Source organism: Loxodonta africana, chromosome 19 (assembly GCF_030014295.1).
Source record: "Loxodonta africana isolate mLoxAfr1 chromosome 19, mLoxAfr1.hap2, whole genome shotgun sequence".
In the NCBI taxonomy this organism is placed as follows: Eukaryota; Metazoa; Chordata; class Mammalia; order Proboscidea; family Elephantidae; genus Loxodonta; species Loxodonta africana.
Window position 1 is genome coordinate 43,156,698 of NC_087360.1, and position 20,737 is coordinate 43,177,434.

A 20,737-nucleotide genomic window follows, 5' to 3' on the forward strand; every position below is an offset into this window, starting at 1 on the left:
TTGGATTTTTGTCAGATGTGTTTTCTGAAATAAATTACTTTTAAAAATGACCATTTTCCCTGTTTTTCATCCACAGAAATTGACTTGCATACCAAATGTGTGGTGGATGTAGATGCAAACAAGGTTATTCTTTATCCTGTAAATACTAATCTTTCCAAAGGAGATGCCCGGTAAGTTAAGAAACAATGTTTTAATCAACGCCTTTTTAAATGATTGAAAGCAGCAATGAATGCTGAATTGAATTCAGTTTAACAAATATTTATTCAGTGCTTGCTGTGTGCTTTGGAGAATACCAAGAAAGTAGAGACAAACTGCTCTTTTTCAGAGTCTGTAATCAAGTTGAAGAGGTCAAGTTGAATAAGGTATACCATATGGTATGACTAAGCAACAGAATTAGTATTATAGATAGTAATTGTATGAGAAGCTCAGAGAAGAGAGTAGACATTAGATTATACAGTAATTGAGGAAGGCTACTTGAAGGATATAGTATTGGCTAGAGGATTAACTAAGATGTAAATAGGAAGAAGTGGGGTAGAAGGGAAGGTGTTTAGAATTTCCTTAGCTTGGGTGGCTTTTCCTTATGCTAATTCCGATCCTGTCCGTAATTCAGAGCCCATTTAAGTGCTACATCTCTCATGAAGGCATTCTTGCAACTCTCAGTGATTCCTCTGTATTAAATACTGGTACGGCTATAATTTGTACTTCCTAATTTTATTATGTCCCTGGATGGTGCAAATGGTTAACGTGCTCCACTGCTGACCGAAATGTTGGAGGTTCAAGTCTACCCAGAGGTATCTTGCAGGAAAGACTTGGCAATCTACTTCAGAAAAATCAGCCATCAAAAACCCTGTGTAGCACATTTCTACTCTGACACACATGGGGTCACCATGAGTCAGAATTGACTTGATGGCAACTGGTAATTTAATTATGTGTGCTTTAAAAAGTTTTTTCATTGTGGGTAACTATATAAGACTTGCTATTTTAACCATTTTTAAGTGTATAATTCAATGACATTAATTCTATTTACCATGTTGTGCAACCATCATCATCTACCTCCAAAACCTTTTCATCACTTCAAAAACAAACTAGGTATCAATTGAGAGATTCTCCCTATTCTCCCTTCACCCCAGCCCCTAGTAATCTGTAATCTTTCTGTCTGTATAAATTTGCCTCTCCTAGATATTTCGTATAAATGGAATCATAGAATATTTGTCCTTTTTTTGTTTGGTTTACACTTACTGTTTTCAAAATTCATCCATGTTGTAGCATATATTAGTACTTCATTTTTTATGGCTAGATAATAGTCCATTTTGTGGATATACCAAATTTTGTTGATTCATGTGTTGATGAACACTTAGGTTGTTTCCACCTCTTTTTTTTTTTTTTGGCTACTGTGAATAATACTCTTATGATCATTGTTGTACAAGTATCTGCTTGAGTCTCTGCGTTTAGTTGTTTGGGGTGTATACCTAGGAGTGGAATTGTTGGGTCATGTGGTAATTCTGTGCTTAACATTTTGAGGAGCTACCAAATTTTTTTTTACCAAACTGTTTTCCACATCAGCTGCAACATTTTACATTCCCACCAGCAGTGCCCTAGGGAGGATTCTACTTTCTCCATATCTTTTCCAATACTTGTTATTATCCATTAAAACAAAAATATTAGCCATTCTAAAAAAAAAAAACCAAAACCCAGTGCCATTCTAGTGAGTATGAAATAGTATCTCATTGTGGATTTTATTTGCATTTCCCAAATGACTAACAATGTTGAGCATCTTTTCATATGCTTATTGATGATTGTTAGTGCTTTGTAAAGTGTCCTGTAAATATTCAAGTTTATTATTGATACAGAGCCATTAGGATATAGTAGCAATAGGATATGCTGTTATTAGATTATAAAGGGTGTGTTGTTGTTTTGTGCTATTGAGTTGATTTTGAATCATAGTGTCTCTATATGACAGAGTAGAACTGCCTTGTAGGGTTTCCTAGCCTATAGGCTTTACAGAAGCAGATCACCAAGTCTTTCTTCCCTGGAACCACTGGGTGGGTTTGAACTGCCAGTCATTTGGTTAGCAGCCAAGCACTTAACCATTGTGCCACCAGGGCTCAAAGGACATCAAACCAAAAACCAAACCCATTGCTGTTGAGTAGATTCTGACTCACAGCGACGCTATAGGACAAAGTAGAACTACCCCATAGGGTTACCAAGGAGCGGTGGTGGATTTGAACTGCCAACCTTTTGGTTAGCAGCCCATCTCTTAACCACTGTTCCATCATGGCTCCTCAAAGGGTATGTTAGTGTGGTTAGGTGCCGTCGAGTTGTTTCTGGCTCATAGTGACCCTGTGCACAGCAGAATGAGACACTGTCCGGTCCTGTGCCATCCTCACAATTATTGCTATGTTTAAGCCCATTTTTTGCAGCCACTGTGTCAATCCATCTCGTTGAGGGTCTTCCTTTTTTTCACTGATCCTCTACTTCACCAAGCATGATGTCCTTCTCCAGGACTGATCCCTCCTCACAGCATGTGCAAAGTATGTGAGATGCAGTCTTGCCATTCTTGCTTCCAAGGAGTATTCTGGCTGTACTTCTTCAAAGACAGATTTGTTCATTCTTTTGGCAGTCCATCGTATGTTCAATATTCTTCGCCAACACTGTAATTCGAAGGCATCAATTCCTCTTTGATCTTCCTTATTCATTGTCCAGCTTTTGCAAGCATATGAGGCAATTGAAAACACCATGGATTGGGTCAGTTGTACCTTAGTCCTTAAAGTGACATCCTTGCTCTTCAACACTTTTTTCTATTTTTATTTTTATTGTGCTTTAAGTGAAATTTTACAAATCAAGTCAGTCTCTCATACAAAAATTTATATACACCTTGCTATATACTCCTAGTTTCTCTCTCTCTAATGAGATAGCACACTCCTTCCATCCACTCTCTCTATTTGTGTCCATTCGTCCAGCGTCTGACCCTGTCTGCCCTCTCATTTCCACTCCAGACAGGAGCTGCCCACATAGTCTCATGTGTTTACTTGATCCAAGAGGCTCACTCTTCACCAGTATCATTTTCTATCCCATAGTCCAGTCCAATCGCTGTCTGAAGAGTTGGCTTTGGGAGTGGTTTCTGTCTTGGGCTAACAGAAAGCCTGGGGACCATGACCTCTGGGGTCCTTCTAGTCTCAGTCAGACCATTAAGTCTGGTCTTTTTATGAGAATTTGCAGTCTGCATCCTATCCTGCTGCTCTCCTGCTCCCTCAGGGGTTCTCTTTGTGTTCCCTGTCAGGGCAGTCATCCGGTTCTTCTGGTCTCAGGCTGATGTAGTCTCTGGTTTACAAGGCCCTTTCTGTCTCTTGGGCTCATAATTATCTTATATCTTTGGTGTTCTTCATTCTCCTTTGCTCCAGGTGGGTTGAGACCAGTTGATGCATCTTAGATGGCCGCTTGCTAGTGTTTAAGACTCCAGATGCCACTCTCCAAAGTGGAATGCAGAATGTTTTCTTAATAGATTTTATTATACCAGTTGACTTAGATGTCCGCCAAAACCATGGTGCCCAAACCCCTGTCCCTGGTATGCTGGCCTTCGATGTGTTCAGTTTGTTCAGGAAACTCCTTGCTTTTGGTTTTGTCCGGTTGTGCTGACCTTTTCTGTATTGTGTGTTGTCTTTCCCTTCATGTAAAACAGTTCTTATCTACTATCTAATTAGTAAATACCCCTCTCCCTCAGTCCCTTCCCTTCTCATAACCATCAAAGAATATTTTCTTCTCAGTTTAAACTGTTTCTCAAGTTCTTATAATAGTGGTCTTATACAATATTTGACCTTTTACAACTGACTAATTTCACTCAGCATAATGCCTTCCAGGTTCCCCCATGTTATGAAATATTTCGCAGATTCCTCATTGTTTTTTTTCGAAGAGTAACAGTCCATTGTGTGAATATACCATAATTTATTTATCCATTCATCTGTTGTAGGGCACCTTGATTGCTTCCATCTTTTTGCTATTGTAAACAGTGCTGCAATGAACATGGGTGTGTATATATCTGTGTAAAGGCTCTTTATTTCTCTAGGATATATTCCAAGGAGTGGGATTGCTTGATTGTGTGGTAGTTCTATTTCTAGCTTTTTGAGGAAGCGCCAAATCAATTTCCAAAGTGGTTGTACCATTTTACATTCCCACCAGCAGTGTACAAGTGTTCTAGTCTCTCTACAACCTGTCCAACGTTTATTATTTTGTGTTTTTTAGGATTAATGCCAGCCTTGTTGGAGTGAGGTGGAATCTCATTGTAGTTTTGATTTGCATTTCTCTAATGGCTAATGATTGAGAGCATTTCCTCATGTATCTGTTAGCTACCTGAATGTCTTCTTTAGTGGAGTGTCTGTTCATATCCTTTGCCCATTTTTTAATTGGGTTGTCTTTTTGTAGTTGAGTTTTTGCAGTATCATACAAATTTTACAGATCAGACATTGATCGGAAATATTGTAGCTAAAAACCTTTTTCCTAGTCTGTAGGTAATCTTTTTACTCTTTTGGTGAAGTCTTTGGATGAGCATAGATGTTTGATTTTTAGGAGCTCCCAGCTGTCTAGTTTTTCTTCTGCATTCTTCGTAATGTTTCGTATACTGTTCATGCCATGTATTAGGGCTCCTAGCATTGTCTCTATTTTTTTTTTTTCCATGGTCTTTATTGTTTTAGATTTTATATTTAGGTCTTTCATCGTTTTGAGTTAGTTTTTGTGCATGATGTGAGGTGTGGGTCTTGCTTCATTTTTTTACAGGTGAATATTCAGTTATGCCCCCACCATTTGTTAAACAGACTGTCTTTTCTTCATTTAACTGACTTTGGGCCTTTGTCAGATATCAGCTGCCCATATGTGGTCTTCAACACCTTAAAGAGGTCTTTTGAGGCAGATTTACCCAATGCAATGTGTCATCTGATCTCTTGGCTGCTACTTCCACGGCTGTTGATTGTGGATCCAAGTAAAATGAAACCCTTCACAACTTCAATCTTTTCTCCATTGATTGTGCTGTTGCTTATTGGTCCAGTTGTGAGGATTTTTCTTTTCTTTATGTTGAGATGTAATCCACACTGAAGGCTGTGGTCTTTGATCTTCATCAGTAAGTGCTTCAAGTCCTCTTCGCTTTCAGCAAGCAAGGTTGTGTCATCTGTATAACGCAGGTTGTTAATGAGTCTTCCTCCAATCCTGGTGCTCCATTCTTCTTCATATAGTCCAGTTTCTCAGATAATTTGCTCAGCATACAGATTGAATAAGTATGTGAAAGGATACAGTCTTGATGTACACCTTTCCTGACTTTAAACCACTCAGTATCCCTTGTTCTGTTCGAACAACTGCCTCTTTGTCTATGTACAGGTTTCTCATGAGCACAATTATGCGTTCTGGAATTCCCGTTCTTTGCAGTGCTATCCATAATTTGTTATGATCCACACAGTTGAATACCTTTGCATAGTCAATGAAATACACGTAAACATCTTTCTGGTATTCTCTGCTTTCAGCCAGGATCTGTGTGATATCAGCAATGATATCCCTCATCCCACGGCCTCTTCTGAATCTGGCTTGACTTTCTACATTTTCCCTGTCGATGTACTGCTGCAACTACTGTGAATGATTTTCAGCAAAATTTTACTTGCCTGTGATAGTAGTGATATTGTTCAATAATTTCTGCATTCTCTTGGATCATCTTTCTTTGGAATAGGCATAGATATGGATCTCTTCCAGTTGGTTGGCCAGGTAGCTGTCTTCCAGATTTCTTGGCATGAATGAGTGAGCACTTCCAGTACTGCATCCGTTTTTTGAAACATCTCAATTTGTATTCTGTCAATTCCAGGAGCCCCCCTTTTTTTTTTTGCCAATGTCTTCAGTGCAGCTTGAACTTCTTCCTTCAGTCCCATCGGTTCCTGATCATATCTTACCTCCTGGAATGGTTGAACATTGACAGCTTCTTTTTGGTATAGTGACTCTGTGTATTCCTTCCATCTTAGTTTGATATTTCCTGTGTTGTTCAGTATTTTGCTCATAAGATAGAATCCTTCAATATTGCAAATTGAGGCTTGAATTTTTTCTTCAGTAATTTCAGCATAAGAAATGACGAGGATGTTCTTCCCTTTTGGTTTTCTGACTCCAGGTCTTTGCACATGTCATTATAATACTTTATTTTGTCTTCTCAAGCCACGCTTTGAAATCTGCTGTTTAGCTCTTTTACTTCATGATTTCTTCCTTTTGCTTTAGCTACTCAACATTCAAGAGCAAGTTTCCGAGTCTCTTCTGACATCCATTTTGGTCTTTTCTTTCCTTCCTGTCTTTTTAATGAGCTCTTACTTTCTTCATGTATGATGTCTTTGATGTCATTCCACAACTCGTCTGGTCTTTGGTCATTAGTATTCAACGTGTCAAATCTATTCTTGAGATGGTCTCTAAATTTAGGTGGGATATACTTAAGGTCGTACTTTGGATCTTATAGTCTTGTTCCAAGTTTCTTCAGTTTCAACTTGAACTTGCATATGAGCAATTCATGGTCTGTTCTGCAGTTGGTCACTAGCCTTTTTCTGACTGATGATATTGAACTTTTCTATCATCTCTTTCCATAGATATATTTGATTTGATTCCTGTGTATTCCATCTTGTGAGGTCCACACATTGTATACTTGACATTAATGTTGGTGAAAAAAGGTATTTGCAATGAAGAAGTCGTTGGTCTTGCAAAACTCTATCATGTGATGTCTGGCATTGTTTCTGTCACCAAGGCCATATTTTCCAACTATTGATTCTTTTATCATCCCTACTTTCACATTCCAATCACCAGCAATTATCAATGCATCCTGATTGCATGTTCGATCAGTTTCAGACTGTAGAAGGTGGTAAAAATCTTCAATTTCTTCATCTTTGGTTGTAGTGGTTGGTGTGTAAATTTGAATAACAGTGGTGTTAACTGGTTGTCCTTGTAGGCTTATGGATATTACCCTATCACTGACAGCATTGTACTTCAGGATAGATCTTGAAACATTCTTTTTGATGATGAATGCAATGCCATTCGTCTTCAAATTGTCATTCCTAGCATAGTAGACCATATGATTGTCAGATTTAAAATGGGCAATGCCAGCCCATTTCAGCTCAGCAATGCCTAGGATACTGCTCCTTATGTGTTACATATCATTTTTGACAAATTCCAATTTTCCTAGATTCATACTTCATACATTCTATGTTCTGATTATTAATCAATGTTTGCAGCTGTTTTTTCTCATTTTGAGTTGTGCCACATCAGCAAATGAAGGTCCCAAAAACTTGACTCCCTCCATGTCATTAAGGTCAACTCTACTTTGAGGAGGCAACTCTTCCCCAGTTGTATTTTGAGTATCTTCCAACCTGCGGGGCTCATCTTCGGGCAGTATATCAGTGTTCAGCTGGTATTCATAAGGTTTTCACTGGCTATTCTTTTTAGAAGTAGATCGCTGAGTTTTTCTTCCTAGTCTGTCTTAGTCAAAGGTTCAGCTGAAACCTGTCTACCGTGGGTGACCCTGCTGGTAGTTGAATGCCAGTGGCATAGCTTCCAACATCACAGCAACACCCAAGCCCCAACAGTACAACACACTGACAGACACGTGGGGAGTTATGGTATTAGAGGAGCTTTTTTTTTTTTTTTAAACTAATTTTTTTATTGTGATAGAAAACATTTTAACAAAGCATTTTTTATTTCAGCCCTTTTTTACATGTATAATTTAGTTATGTTAATCATGTTTACTATGTTGTGGAACCATCACCAATATCCATTTCCAATTTTTTCCTCATGTTTAACAGAAACTCAGTGACCCTTAAGCAATAACTTCCTCTTTCTCCCTCTCACCAGCTCCTGGTAACCACCAATAACCTTTGGTCTCTATGCATTTGTCTATTTTAGATATTTCAAATAAGTGAGATCTTATATTTTTTTGTTACCAACTTACTTCACTCAGCGTAATGTTTTCAGGGTTCATACATGTTGTGGCATATATCAGAACTTCCTTTCTTGTTATGGCCCAAGGGCTGAGATTTAAGAAATTTAATGATTTTACTGTTTCACTGAGAACGTTTTCAAATGGAGAAAGCTTCCCCCCCCTTCTTTTTTCCTGTGATTGTGTCAGTGAAGATTACAATGAGTACCAGTACAATATATTTTGGTGTCACCATGCTAAGTCACCTGCAGTTTTTACCGCTGTATTATGTAGTTTCCTAGGTGCTGTAAGAAAGTACCATGAACTACGTGGTTTAAAATAACAAAAATTTATTCTCTCAGAGTTCTGGAGGCTAGAAGTCTGAAATCACGATGTTGTTGGGGCTATGCTCTTTCTGAAGGCTGTAAGGGAGGAATCCTTCCTTGCCTCCTCTAGCTCCTGGTGGTACCATGTGCGCCTTGGCTTGTGGCAGCATAACTCCAGTCTCTGCCTCTGTCTTCACATGGGTATCTTCCCTCTATGTGCCTCTCTTTTTCTTTTCTTCTGTTCTTATAAGGATACTAGTCATTTTGGATTAGGACCCTGTCTTCTCCAGTATGACCTCATGTTTGTTTAACTAATTGTGAGTACAAAGACACTATTTCCAAATGAGGTCACATTCACAGGTACTTGGGGTTAGGACTTCAACGTGTCTTTTTAGAGGACACAGTTCAACCCATAACTCCCACGATTGATTTCATACTGTCAGTGCAAATGTCAACACAGTAAAAAAGGAAAATAATGTCTTAGTATTATTATGAAAATAATTTTGACCTCAAGGACACCCTTAAAAATAATTTGAAATACCATGATTTCAGAACCAGCGCTTTAGGGATTTAATCCAGTTTACAAGCTAAGAACCGAATAGGTGTCTTTGGTCTGTTTGCTTTTAAAAGCTTTATTGAGACATAATATACACACCATACAGCTTTTCCCTTTAAAGTGTACAATTCACTGGTTTTTAGTATATGTACTGAGTTACTATCATAATTATCTGATTTTAGAACATTTACATCATCCCATTAATCTACTTTCTGTCTCTGTAGATTTGAGATTTGCCTATTCTGGACATTTCAAGTAAATAAAATCATACAGTGTGTGGTCTTCTTTGGCTTCTTTCACTTAGCATAATGTTTTTGAGGTTCATCTGTGTTGTAGCATTAATCCTTTGTGTACAAGTCTTTGTGTTGACATATGCTTTTTTTTCTCTTAGGGAGGCACCTAGGAATGGAATTGTTGGGACATGTGGTAATTCTCTGCTTAACATTTTGAGGAACTGCCACTCTGTTGGTGACTACCATTTTACATTCCCATCAGCAATATATGAGGATTATATTTTCTTCAGCTTGTCTTTAAAGAACTCTTGGAAAATGGTGGTGATTCAGCTAATTGGAGAGTGCATACCCTGCTTAGAGGCATTCAGACTACAATTAAAAAGCAAAGCAAAACAAAACACTGTGCTGTCCATACAAAACATATCTTGGCCAGATTTAGCCCTTGGCTACTGGTTTGGATCTCCAGGTTCTTGTACACTAGATTTTAGTATACTGTTCTATTGAGCAGTGCTTCCTTGTAACCAAACCAAACCAAACCCATTGTCTTCTTGTCAATTCTGACTCACAGTGACCCTATAGGACAGAGTAGAACTGCCCCATAGGGTTTCTGAGGAGTGACTGGTGTATTCGCACTGCAGACCTTTTGGTTAGCAGCCAAACGCTTAACCACTGTGCCAAAACAGGTTTAAAAAAAAATTAATCAAAATTCCAAAATATATATGTAATATACAATAAAATCTGAAGAATAATATGGTGCTTTTATGTACGTTTACTCAGCTTAACAAATACCAGTACAATTTAAGACTTCTGTGAGCCTCCTCCCAGTTTTAACCCCTTTCCTCTGTACCACAGTTAACCACTTTCCTGAATTTGGTCTTTATCTTTCTCTTCTATTTTTTAATATTTGCACTGTATTTGTAAATTGTTTGTACAATATTATGTGTTCATGAATGGCCTTTTTCTAGTGAGAGGTCAGATGGGTATGTGACTCAAAAAAGGTGACTACTCTTAGAAAGTTTAATGTATTTTTAAAGGCAAAAACAATCATGTTAAAAGGAACCAAGACTAGTACCACACACCTTCAAAGAAAAATGAAAAATTGGTACTTTAACAAGTTCCTTCTTCTTTTATGTATTCTTTTCTTCCTTTCCTCTTAAAAAATAAAAACGGAAGTCCTTTCCTCCCTCATCTGTTTGTGGTGAATTCCAAGCTTGAGTGGCATGAAAAGAGACTGTGAAACAATGAGCTACACCTATTCAGAGTGCCGCTTGAAACCCTAGAACTGAAACTTGAAAAGGAAGGAAATCCTAAATGTAAACTGCGCTTGTCAATCCCTTGGTCATTTAATCCATTTTTGGCTTTAATCCTATGTTTTTTTTTTCTTCCATGATCTTTATCGTTTTAGTCTTTATGTTTAGGTCTTTGATCCACTTGGAGTTAGTTTTTGTGCGTGGTGTGAGGTATGGGTCCTGTTTCATTTTTTTGCAAATGGATATCCAGTTATGCCAGCACCATTTGTTAAAAAGACTATCTTTTCCCCAATTAACTGACACTGGTCCTTTGTCAAATATCGGCTGTTCATACGTGGATGGATTTATATCTGGGTTCTCATTTCTGTTCCATTGGTCTATGTGCCTGTTGTTGTACCAGTACCAGGCTGTTTTGACTACTGTGGCTGTATAATAGGTTCTGAAATCAGGTAGAGTGAGACCTCCCACTTTCTTCTTCTTTTTCAGTAATGCTTTGCTTATCCGAGGCTTCTTTCCCTTCCATATGAACTTGGTGATTTGTTTCTCTATCACCTTAAAAAATGACATTGGAATTTGGATCGGAGGTGCGTTATATGTATAGATGGCTATGTTAAGTCTTCCTATCCATGAGCAAGGTATGTTTTTCCACTTAAGTATGTCCTTTTGAATTTCTTGTAGTAGAGCTTTGTAGTTTTCTTTGTATAGGTCTTTTACATCCTTGGTAAGATTTATTCCTAAGTATCTTATCTTCTTGGGGGCTACTGTGAATGGTATTGATTTGGTTATTTCCTCTTCGGTGTTCTTTTTGTTGATGTAGAGGAATCCAAGTGATTTTTGTATGTTTATTTTATAACCTGAGACTCTGCCAAACTCTTCTATTAGTTTCAGTAGTTTTCTGGAGGATTCCTTAGGGTTTTCTGTGTATAAGATCATGTCATCTGCAAATAGAGATAATTTTACTTCCTCCTTGCCAATCCGGATGCCTTTTATTTCTTTGTCTAGCCTATTTTGCCCTGGCTAGGACTTCAAGCATGATGTTGAATAAGAGCAGTGATAAAGGGCATCCTTGTCTGGTTCCCATTCTCAAGGGAAATGCTTTCAGCTTCTCTCCATTTAGAGTGATATTGGCTGTTGGCTTTGCATAAATGTCCTTTATTATGTTGAGGAATTTTCCTTCAATTCCTATTTTGGTGAGAGTTTTTATCATAAATGGGTGTTGGACTTTGTCAAATGCCTTTTCTGCATCAATTGATAAGATCATGTGGTTTTTGTCTTTTGTTTTATTTATGTGATGGATTACATTAATGGTTTTTCTGATATTAAACCAGCCTTGCATACCTGGTATAAATCCCACTTGATCGTGGTGAATTATTTTTTTTATATGTTGTTGAATCCTATTGGCTAGAATTTTGTTGAGGATTTTTGCATCTATGTTCATGAGGGATATAGGTCTGTAATTTTCTTTTTTTGTAATGTCTTTACCTGGTTTTGGTATCAGGGAGATGGTGGCTTCATAGAATGAGTTGGGTAGTATTCTGTCATTTTCTATGCTTTGAAATACCTTCAGAAGTAGTGGTGTTAACTCTTCTCTGAAAGTTTGGTAGAACTCTGCAGTGAAGCCGTCTGGGCCAGGGCTCTTTTTTGTTGGGAGTTTTTTGATTACCGTTTCAATCTCTTTTTTTATTATGGGTCTATTTAGTTGTTCTACTTCTGAATGTGTTAGTTTAGGTAGGTAGTGTTTTTCCAGGAATTCATCCATTTCTTCTAGGTTTGCAAATTTGTTAGAGTACAATTTTTCATAATAATCTGATGTGATTCTTTTAATTTCAGTTGGTTCTGTTTTGATGTGGTCCTTCTCATTTCTTATTCGGGTTATTTGTTTCCTTTCCTGTATTTCTTTAGTCAGTCTGGCCAATGGTTTATCAATTTTGTTAATTTTTTCAAAGAACCAGCTTTTGGCTTTGTTAATTCTTTCAGTTGTTTTTCTGTTTTCTAATTCATTTAGTTCAGCTCTAATTTTTAGTATTTGTTTTCTTCTGGTGCCTGATGGATTCTTTTGTTGCTCACTTTCTATTTGTTCAAGTTGTCGGGACAGTTCTCTGATTTTGGCTCTTTCTTCTTTTTGTATGTGTGCATTTATTGATATAAATTGGCCTCTGAGCACTGCTTTTGCTGTGTCTCGGAGGTTTTGATAGGAAGTATTTTCATTCTCGTTGCATTCTATGAATTTCCTTATTCCCTCCTTGATGTCTTTTATAACCCAGTCTTTTTTCAGGAGGGTATTGTTCATTTTCCAAGTATTTGATTTCTTTTCCCTAATTTTTCTGTTATTGATTTCTAGTTTTATTGCCTTGTGGTCTGAGAAGATGCTTTGTAATATTTCGATGTTTTGGACTCTGCAAAGATTTGTTTTATGACCTAATATGTGGTCTATTCTAGAGAATGTTCCATGTGCGCTAGAAAAAAAAGTATATTTTGCAGCAGTTGGGTGGAGAGTTCTGTATAAGTCAATGAGGTCAAGTTGGTTGATTGTTGTAATTAGGTCTTCCGTGTCTCTATTGAGCTTCTTACTGGATGTCCTGTCCTTCTCCGAAAGAGGTGTGTTGAAGTCTCCTACTATAATTGTGGAGGTGTCTATCTCACTTTTCAGTTCTGTTAAAATTTGATTTATGTATCTTGCAGCCCTGTCGTTGGGTGCATAAATATTTAATATGGTTATGTCTTCCTGATCAAGTGTCCCTTTTATCATTATATAGTGTCCTTCTTTATCCTTTGTGGTGGATTTAAGTCTAAAGTCTATTTTGTCAGAAATTAATATTGCTACTCCTCTTCTTTTTTGCTTATTGTTTGCTTGATATATTTTTTTCCATCCTTTGAGTTTTAGTTTGTGTCTCTAAGTCTAAGGTGTGTCTCTTGTAGGCAGCATATAGACGGATCGTGTTTCTTTATCTAGTCTGAGACGCTCTGTCTCTTTATTGGTGCATTTAGTCCATTTACATTCAGCGTAATTATAGATAAAATAAGTGTTCAGTGTTGTCATTTTGATGCTTTTTTATGTGTGTTGTTGACAATTTCATTTTTCCACTTACTTTTTTGTGCTGAGACGTTTTTCTTAGTAAATTGTGAGATCCTCTTTTTCGTAGTGTTTGACTTTATGTTTGTTGAGTCGTTACATTTTTCTCGGCTTTTATCTTGAGTTATGGAGGTGTTATATCTCTTTGTGGTTACCTTATTATTTACCCCTATTTTTCTAAGTAAAAACCTAACTTGTATTGTTCTATATCGCCTTGTATCACTCTCCATATGGCAGTTCTATGCCTCCTGTGTGTAGTCCCTCTTTTTGATTATTGTGATCTTTTACATATTGACTTCCGTGATTCCCTGTTATGAGTATTTTTTTTTTTTAATTAATCTTAATTTTTTTTTGTGATTTCCCTGTTTGAGTTGATATCAGGATGTTCTGTTTTGTGACCTTGTGTTGTGCTGGTATCTGATATTATTGGTTTTCTGACCAAACAATATCCTTTAGTATTTCTTGTAGCTTTGGTTTGGTTTTTGCAAATTCTCTAAACTTGTGTTTTTCTGTAAATATCTTAATTTCGCCTTCATATTTCAGAGAGAGTTTTGCTGGATATATGATCCTTGGCTGGCAGTTCTTCTCCTTCAGTGCTCTGTATATGTCGTCCCATTCCCTTCTTGTCTGCATGGTTTCTGCTGAGTAGTCTGAACTTATTCTTATTTATTCTCCCTTGAAGGAAACCTTTCTTTTCTCCCTGGCTGCTTTTAAAATTTTCTGTTTGTCTTTGGTTTTGGCGAGTTTGATGATAATATGTCTTGGTGTTTTTCTTTTTGGATCAATCTTAAATGGGGTTCGATGAGCATCTTGGATAGATATCCTTTCATCTTCCATGATGTCAGGGAAGTTTTCTGTCAGGAATTCTTCAGCTATTTTCTCTGTGTTTTCTGTCCTCCCTCCCTGTTCTGGGACTCCAATCACATGCAAGTTATCCTTCTTGGTAGAGTCCCACATGATTCTTAGGGTTTCTTCATTTTTTTCAATTCTTTTATCTGATTTTTTTTTCAGCTATGTTAGTGTTAATTCCCTGGTCCTCCAGATGTCCCAGTCTGCATTCTAATTGCTGGAGTCTGCTCCTCTGACTTCCTATTGTGTTGTCTAATTCTGTAATTTTATTGTTAATATTTTGGATTTCTACATGCTGTCTCTCTATGGATTCTTGCAACTTATTAATTTTTCCACTATGTTCTTGAATAATCTTTTTGAGTTCTTCAACAGTTTTATCAGTGTGTTCCTTGGCTTTTCTGCAGTCTGCCTTATTTCATTTGTGATGTCTTGAAGCATTCTGTAAATTAGTTTTTTATATTCTGTATCTGATAATTCCAGGATTGTATCTTCGTTTGGGAAAGATTTTGATTCTTTTGTTTGGGGGGTTGGAGAAGCTGTCATGGTCTGCTTCTGTATGTGGTTTGATATGGACTGCTGTCTCCGAGCCATCACTGGGAAACTAGTTTTTCCAGAAAATCCGCTAAAAAAAAATGCAGTCACATCCCTATCAGAATTGCCTTTGGATTATAACCGCCACCTTGTTCCCTGTAAGGATGAAAGTCTGAGATTTGGATCATATATGCTTGGCTGTAGCTGGTTCTGTGTTTTTAGTCCAATTAGGGGTGGATTTTTGGTCCCTGGGTTTTTTTTTTTTTTTTTTTGTTCCTTCTCTCAGGCTGAAAGAGTAGGTTAGGAAAAGACCAAAAGAAAAAAAAAGAGGGGGGGAAGCAAAGCCGCCGCGGAGCCGGAGCCATTCTCTGTCTGGCTCAGGCAATTCCAATGTTAATGAAGCTGCCTGGGGAGGGTGGGGGAGTGATCAGCGAGATAGGAGAGTAGCACCTCAGATTATAGCCAGAGTTGCTTGTCTTGCTTGGAATGAGTATTATATCTGAGATTCCCACGGGGCGTGTCGCCTATGTGTGCAGGCTGTGTGGAGATTGCCCCCGGGGGTCTGGCCCTCTGAAGCCACCCGCTGCCAGTCCAAATCCTAACGTCAAGGTTCCCCTGCTGGGATGCTTTACTTCCGGCTCCAAAATCAGTTGCTGCCTCCCGGGGACTTCTCGTCCCGCCAGCCGCGTCGCCGCGCCACTCCCGCGAACCGGCTGGGCCCCCTCCCGGGGTTAGTTCAGGGGAGTGGAGCTGCTCCCCGTGCTTGTGCCCTGACAGCGCCCAGTCAAAATGCCGGTGGCATGATTCCCTGGCTGGGACGCTGCTCTCCCAGCTCCAAGACCAGTCACTGCCTCCTGGGGACTTCTCCCACCGGCTGCGTTACCATGCTGCCCGCGTGAACTGGCTGAGCCACCTCCCGGGGTGAGTTCAAGGGGGTAGGGCTGGGCCCCTTGTTTGCGCCGTCAGCTCCCCTGGGCTCTGCCCTAAATCGGGCGCCAAAGGTTACCTGACTGGGACGCTGGCTCCAGGCTCTGAAAACAATCGCTGTTTCCCCATATTTGTTCGTTTTCCGTCTCTAAATCTGTGTTTGTTGTTCAGGGTTCGTAGATTGTTATGTACGTGATCGATTCACTTGTTTTTCCGAGTCTTTGTTGCAAGAGGGATCCGAGGTAGCGTCTACCTAGTCCGCCATCTTGGCCCCGCCTCAGTCCTATGTTTTTTATTCCATGTGTGAATATGTGAGTATACACGTGTGTACTTGGTTTGTTAATAATACATTAACTTGATGAATTACAGACTTTCTGGGGCCATGAAGCCTGAATGAACTCCCAAAACTATTGCCCTGAGATAATCTTTAAACTTAAATCAAAAATATCCCTGAAGTCTTCCTAAAACCAGACAATAGTTTAGCTTAACTAGTAGAAAATCTCTGCCTTGAGCATTATGCTCTTTTAAGATCTGTATGGGATCCAATTGACAATAGCAACTTGAAAGCTTAGGTATGACTTAGGGAGCAGTGAGTTTGTTAATGGGGGAAGAACAATTCAGAAGAGGAGAATGAGAATGGTCGCACAAATCGAAGAATGTCATCAGTGTCATGGAATTGTACACGCAGAAACTGTTGAATTGATGTATGTCTTGCTGTGTATATTCTCAACAACAACAAAAAATAAATAAAAAATATTCATTAACTCAGAATTTCTATTATAATGCTCCCCCCCCCAAGTGCTTCAAATGTAGGATCTTAAGAACAGAACTTTCTGAAGTAGATAACATTTGTACATTGAAATTTTGATGGATCTTAATTAACCTGAACTCTGATTTCTTTGGTATTTTGTGAAATGACCTGCTCTTTAGCGTATCTAGGGGAGACCCCCTCTCCAAGTATATGTCACTGTATGAGGCACAGATATGCAGAGATGTTTCTTGTTTTATAGTAAAAATACAGTGCTTCCTCCTTTTCCCCTCATTTGGTCATGTTTAACCTAATGATTAATTGATACTATAAAGGTTCTAACTACCACTCTAATGAGAACAATGAGATGTTGATTTAAACAAGCACCATTAAAAGTGGTCATTAAAAATGTTTTTATTTTTTCTGACTTTTTACTAGATATCAGTTTAGTAAAGATCATTAGATAATTAATAAGTAACTACTATGAGCAAAGCACATCCGCCCTTTGAGGGGACAGAATATTCAGATTCTAGTTTATGTACAAATTGGAGCTCTTAAATATGCAGAAATAAGTAAGTTGATCCATATACATAAATTTCTTCTGCAGAAAAAAAAAATTTTTTTTTTTTTAATTGAGTAATGCTACTGAGGGGAGGGCCTGGTGACAATAGTTGCTTTGAAATATATGAAGTCGTTTTCAGACTAATTCCTTATTAGTGGAAGTCATCATTAGGTCATATTAGATAATGACTTCTTACATTTTTCTACTGCTGTGTGGGTACTAATTTAAATAAAGATTTTAATTGAAGGAAGTCATGTAAAATGTGTAATTATGGTATGCACAATAGACCTATTTGTTCTCTCTGCCTGAGTGGGGCTAATAATTCTGCCCAAATAGAATCTACTCCTCTGGAGAGTAGTACATGGAATGTTTTAATTTCATAAAGAGGCTGTTCCTAGGGGAGCCTGTCAATTCTGATTATGTCAGAATAAGATGGGAGAGCATTGTCTTATGTACTCACAAGTTTTAGATGAAACCCTCCCTTTAAAAAAAAAAAAATTCTGTGACCGTTGATATAAATCACTACTACTTTTGAATATAGTCATAAATGTCAATCAGGGAGACCCTTAAACATGAAAAAGATAGTAACATATGTATGGTTAAATGTATATCATTACGTAGTTAATAGTAGAAGGCAATAAAATATCAATAAATATAGATTTGCAGTTTTATCAGCAAATGCTAGCAGGGGACTATTTGATAGCTTATTAGTAAACCTGCCTGAACAAAAACGATGATAGCTTCTGCTTTAGAATTTATGATATTTTAATGTTTTGTCACTGGATATATAAATATTGTACATGTTTTAATTGCTTTTATAGGTATAGCAATAGTGAGAAATAAACTTTTTTTTTTTTTTTTTAATACAAGATTCTCTACCACCAGGCTTGAAATACTACTCAGATTTAAAGTAACATTTGATACAATGAGGACTCAGGGTTATGCCTGTATGGTTAGTAACTGGATCAAGTTAAAGCTAATAGGAATTAGATGTTTTGAGTTTCCCTGGAATTCAGAATTCATCATAAAATTATCAGATAATATGTGATTTATTAGATTAAGATATCTAATTATGAAAATTGTTTAGATAAATAACAAGTTCTGCTATTGAAGTTTAAAAAGTTATTTTGCTTTATTGTTTTGGCAACACTTTTTTCTTTAGGGCTCTTTGTCTTAATCTCTAGGATAGAAGTTATTGGTAATATACCACATACTGTATAAGAACCTAGATTTCTGTTTTGAAGATTGAGATAGCAATACTCTAGGAGGAAATGTGACGTGAGAAACCAGTCCAACCTAAGAAGTTGCTATCACAATACCATAGGAAGCGTTTATAGTCCATTCAACAGTTGAACATCAACTGTTTATCAAGTATCAAGCTAAGAGTTAGGACATTTTTATTAACCCTTAAATCCATTAAACTATGATGACAGATTTTTAATAGAATTTGTTTATATGTGTATTAATAAAACAAAAATAGAGAAGTTGAATTATTCTCTTGTGGACTTTGTAAAATTAGATTTTGCAGATTCAAATTTGAAATGATTCTATTTAAATTTGAGCACTGTGAAGAAGAAAACTGGGGTTTCTTGGAGATTAGAGGTGATGAAATAGCCCTACCTCTTCACTTTGAGGGGTGGACGATCTGGAAAAAAAGGTGCTGTGCACGGATTGCTGAAGCCTCTCCTTCTTAATTCCATCCATCAGTCACCCATTGCTCGTCCCCAGCAAAGGAGTGAGCAGGGAATTTTTTCTTCCTTTCTGTCTCTTGTTTTATTTTAAAAAATATTTTATTGTGTTTTAGGTAAACGTTACACAGCAAATTAGGTTCCCATTTAACAATTTTTATACAAATTGTTCTGTGACATTGGTTACAGTTTTCACAATGTGTCAACCTTCTCATTATTTCCGTTATGTTCGTTCTATCCGTTTATCTAGCTTCTCTGCCACTCCTTGCCTTCTCATTTTTGCTTTTGGGCAAATATTGACCGTTTGGTCTCATATAGTTGAGACAGGAGCACATTACTAATGGGTGATATTGTTTATTTTATAAGCCAATCTATTATTTGTCTGAAAGGTGGCATCTGGAATTCACTTGAGTTCCAAGTTGAAAGGGTGTCTTAGGGTGATAGCCGTGGGGGGTTCTTCTAGTCTTTCGGTCCAGTAAGTCTGGTCCTTTTTAGGAATTTGAATTTTGTTCTACATTCTTCTCCCATTCTAACCGGAACCATCTCTTGTGTCCCTGGTCAGAATGGTTGGTAGTGGTAGACAGGCAGCATTTAATTCTTTTGCTCTCTGGCTAGAATAGACGGTGGTTCATGTGGGCTCCTGGTCCTGTGGACTAGTTTTCTTCTTTGAGCCTTTGATTTCCTTCATTCTCTTTTGCTCCAGACAAGTAGAGACCAATAGTTGTGTCTTAGCTGGCCACTCTCAAGCTTTTAAAACCCTAGACGCTACTTACCAAACTAGGATGTAGAACATTATGAAATATGTTATGCCAGTTGACTGAGTTGTCCCACAAAACTATGATCCTAAGCCTTTTAACCCAGTAAGCCAATCCCAGAGGTGGTTGGATATGTCTAGGAAGTCTCCATAACTGTGCCCCCATGTGCTTTATTATATATATGAATGTATATGCACCACACATAAACATATATATACATGTCTTTTTTTTTTTATAGATATACCTATACATGCAGAGGCATTGCTTGCATATGTCTTCATATACGTATATATGAATACATACATACCCGTGTAACCACACTCATATGTTTTGATTGTTATTACTGTTGTTTCAAAATTGTATATATCATTCATTAAAATTATCCCTTATTCTTGCATACTTCTTAGTGTCTTCATTTCCCTTGGTCAGGTTGTTCAGACTTCACCCAAATTGGGTATTGCCTTTCCCATCAATAAAAATAACTAAACATCTACTATCTAGAAAGTGATTCCCCCTCCCTCCCCCTTCCATTCCTGGTAACCATCAAAGAATGTTGCTTTCTGTGTCTATACCTATCCTTGACTTTTTATAACCGTGAGATCATGTAATATTTGTCCTTTTGTGATTGACTTATTTCACTCAGCATAATGTTTTCCAGATTCATCCGTGTTATGTTTTGCAGACTCATTATTTTTTATAATTGTGTAGTATCCTATTTGTATCTAGCATAAGGCTAGGTGCACAGGTGCTCAAGTATTACTTTTGGATGTAAAAATGTCATATATATTGTGCTGTTACTGAGGGAGAAGCAGAAAATCTTCAGTGTATATCTCATAAAATTTTTTTCATGGCCTGGAACTGGGATAGGCTATAAAAAGTCATGGAAGAGTATATGGGGAGAAGACAAGATTAGACATTATTTTAACTATGGTACTGATTATTGGCAGGACTTTATCCTGTAGTTTCCAGTGCTTAAGGAAGGGCTAGATCAGGTGGCTTTTTCTGGGTTCCTGATGTACCTTTCAGGAAGATGCTCCTTTGAGTGTGAGACTCCCAGTCTTATCATAGGATGAAGTCCTTGTGTCTACCAGAATATTAACTAGGACAGAGAAGTCAGGAATATATATTGAAATTGATCCTGAAAAAAGGCAAGATACCTTTGACAAAAATTTTGCCCACTGTCAACAAGAGGGAATATTTCACTGTAAATTTGTATGTCAGAAAATTGATAAAATTAAAAAAAAATTTCTATGTAAAAAGACAACCATCTTAAGAATCTGTACATAAAACCCAAAAACCAAACCCACTGCCGTCGAATTGA

The 20,737-nt window shown here is 37.5% G+C and overlaps 1 protein-coding gene across 10 annotated transcripts in view; it reads left to right on the forward strand.

Moving 5' to 3' along the window:
- The window catches only part of KIF13B (kinesin family member 13B), a 353,402-nt gene that overhangs the window by 19,497 nt on the left and 313,168 nt on the right, over window positions 1-20,737 (forward strand). For all 10 annotated transcript variants that reach the window (XR_010318524.1, XR_010318525.1, XM_064271888.1 and 7 more), the window contains one exon: window positions 77-170. Coding sequence is in view for 7 of the 10 variants with exons in the window: in XM_064271888.1 (XP_064127958.1) it covers window positions 77-170 (94 nt within the window). In the remaining 3 variants the exon portion in view is untranslated. Of the gene's footprint in view, window positions 1-76; window positions 171-20,737 lie in introns of those variants that run through there.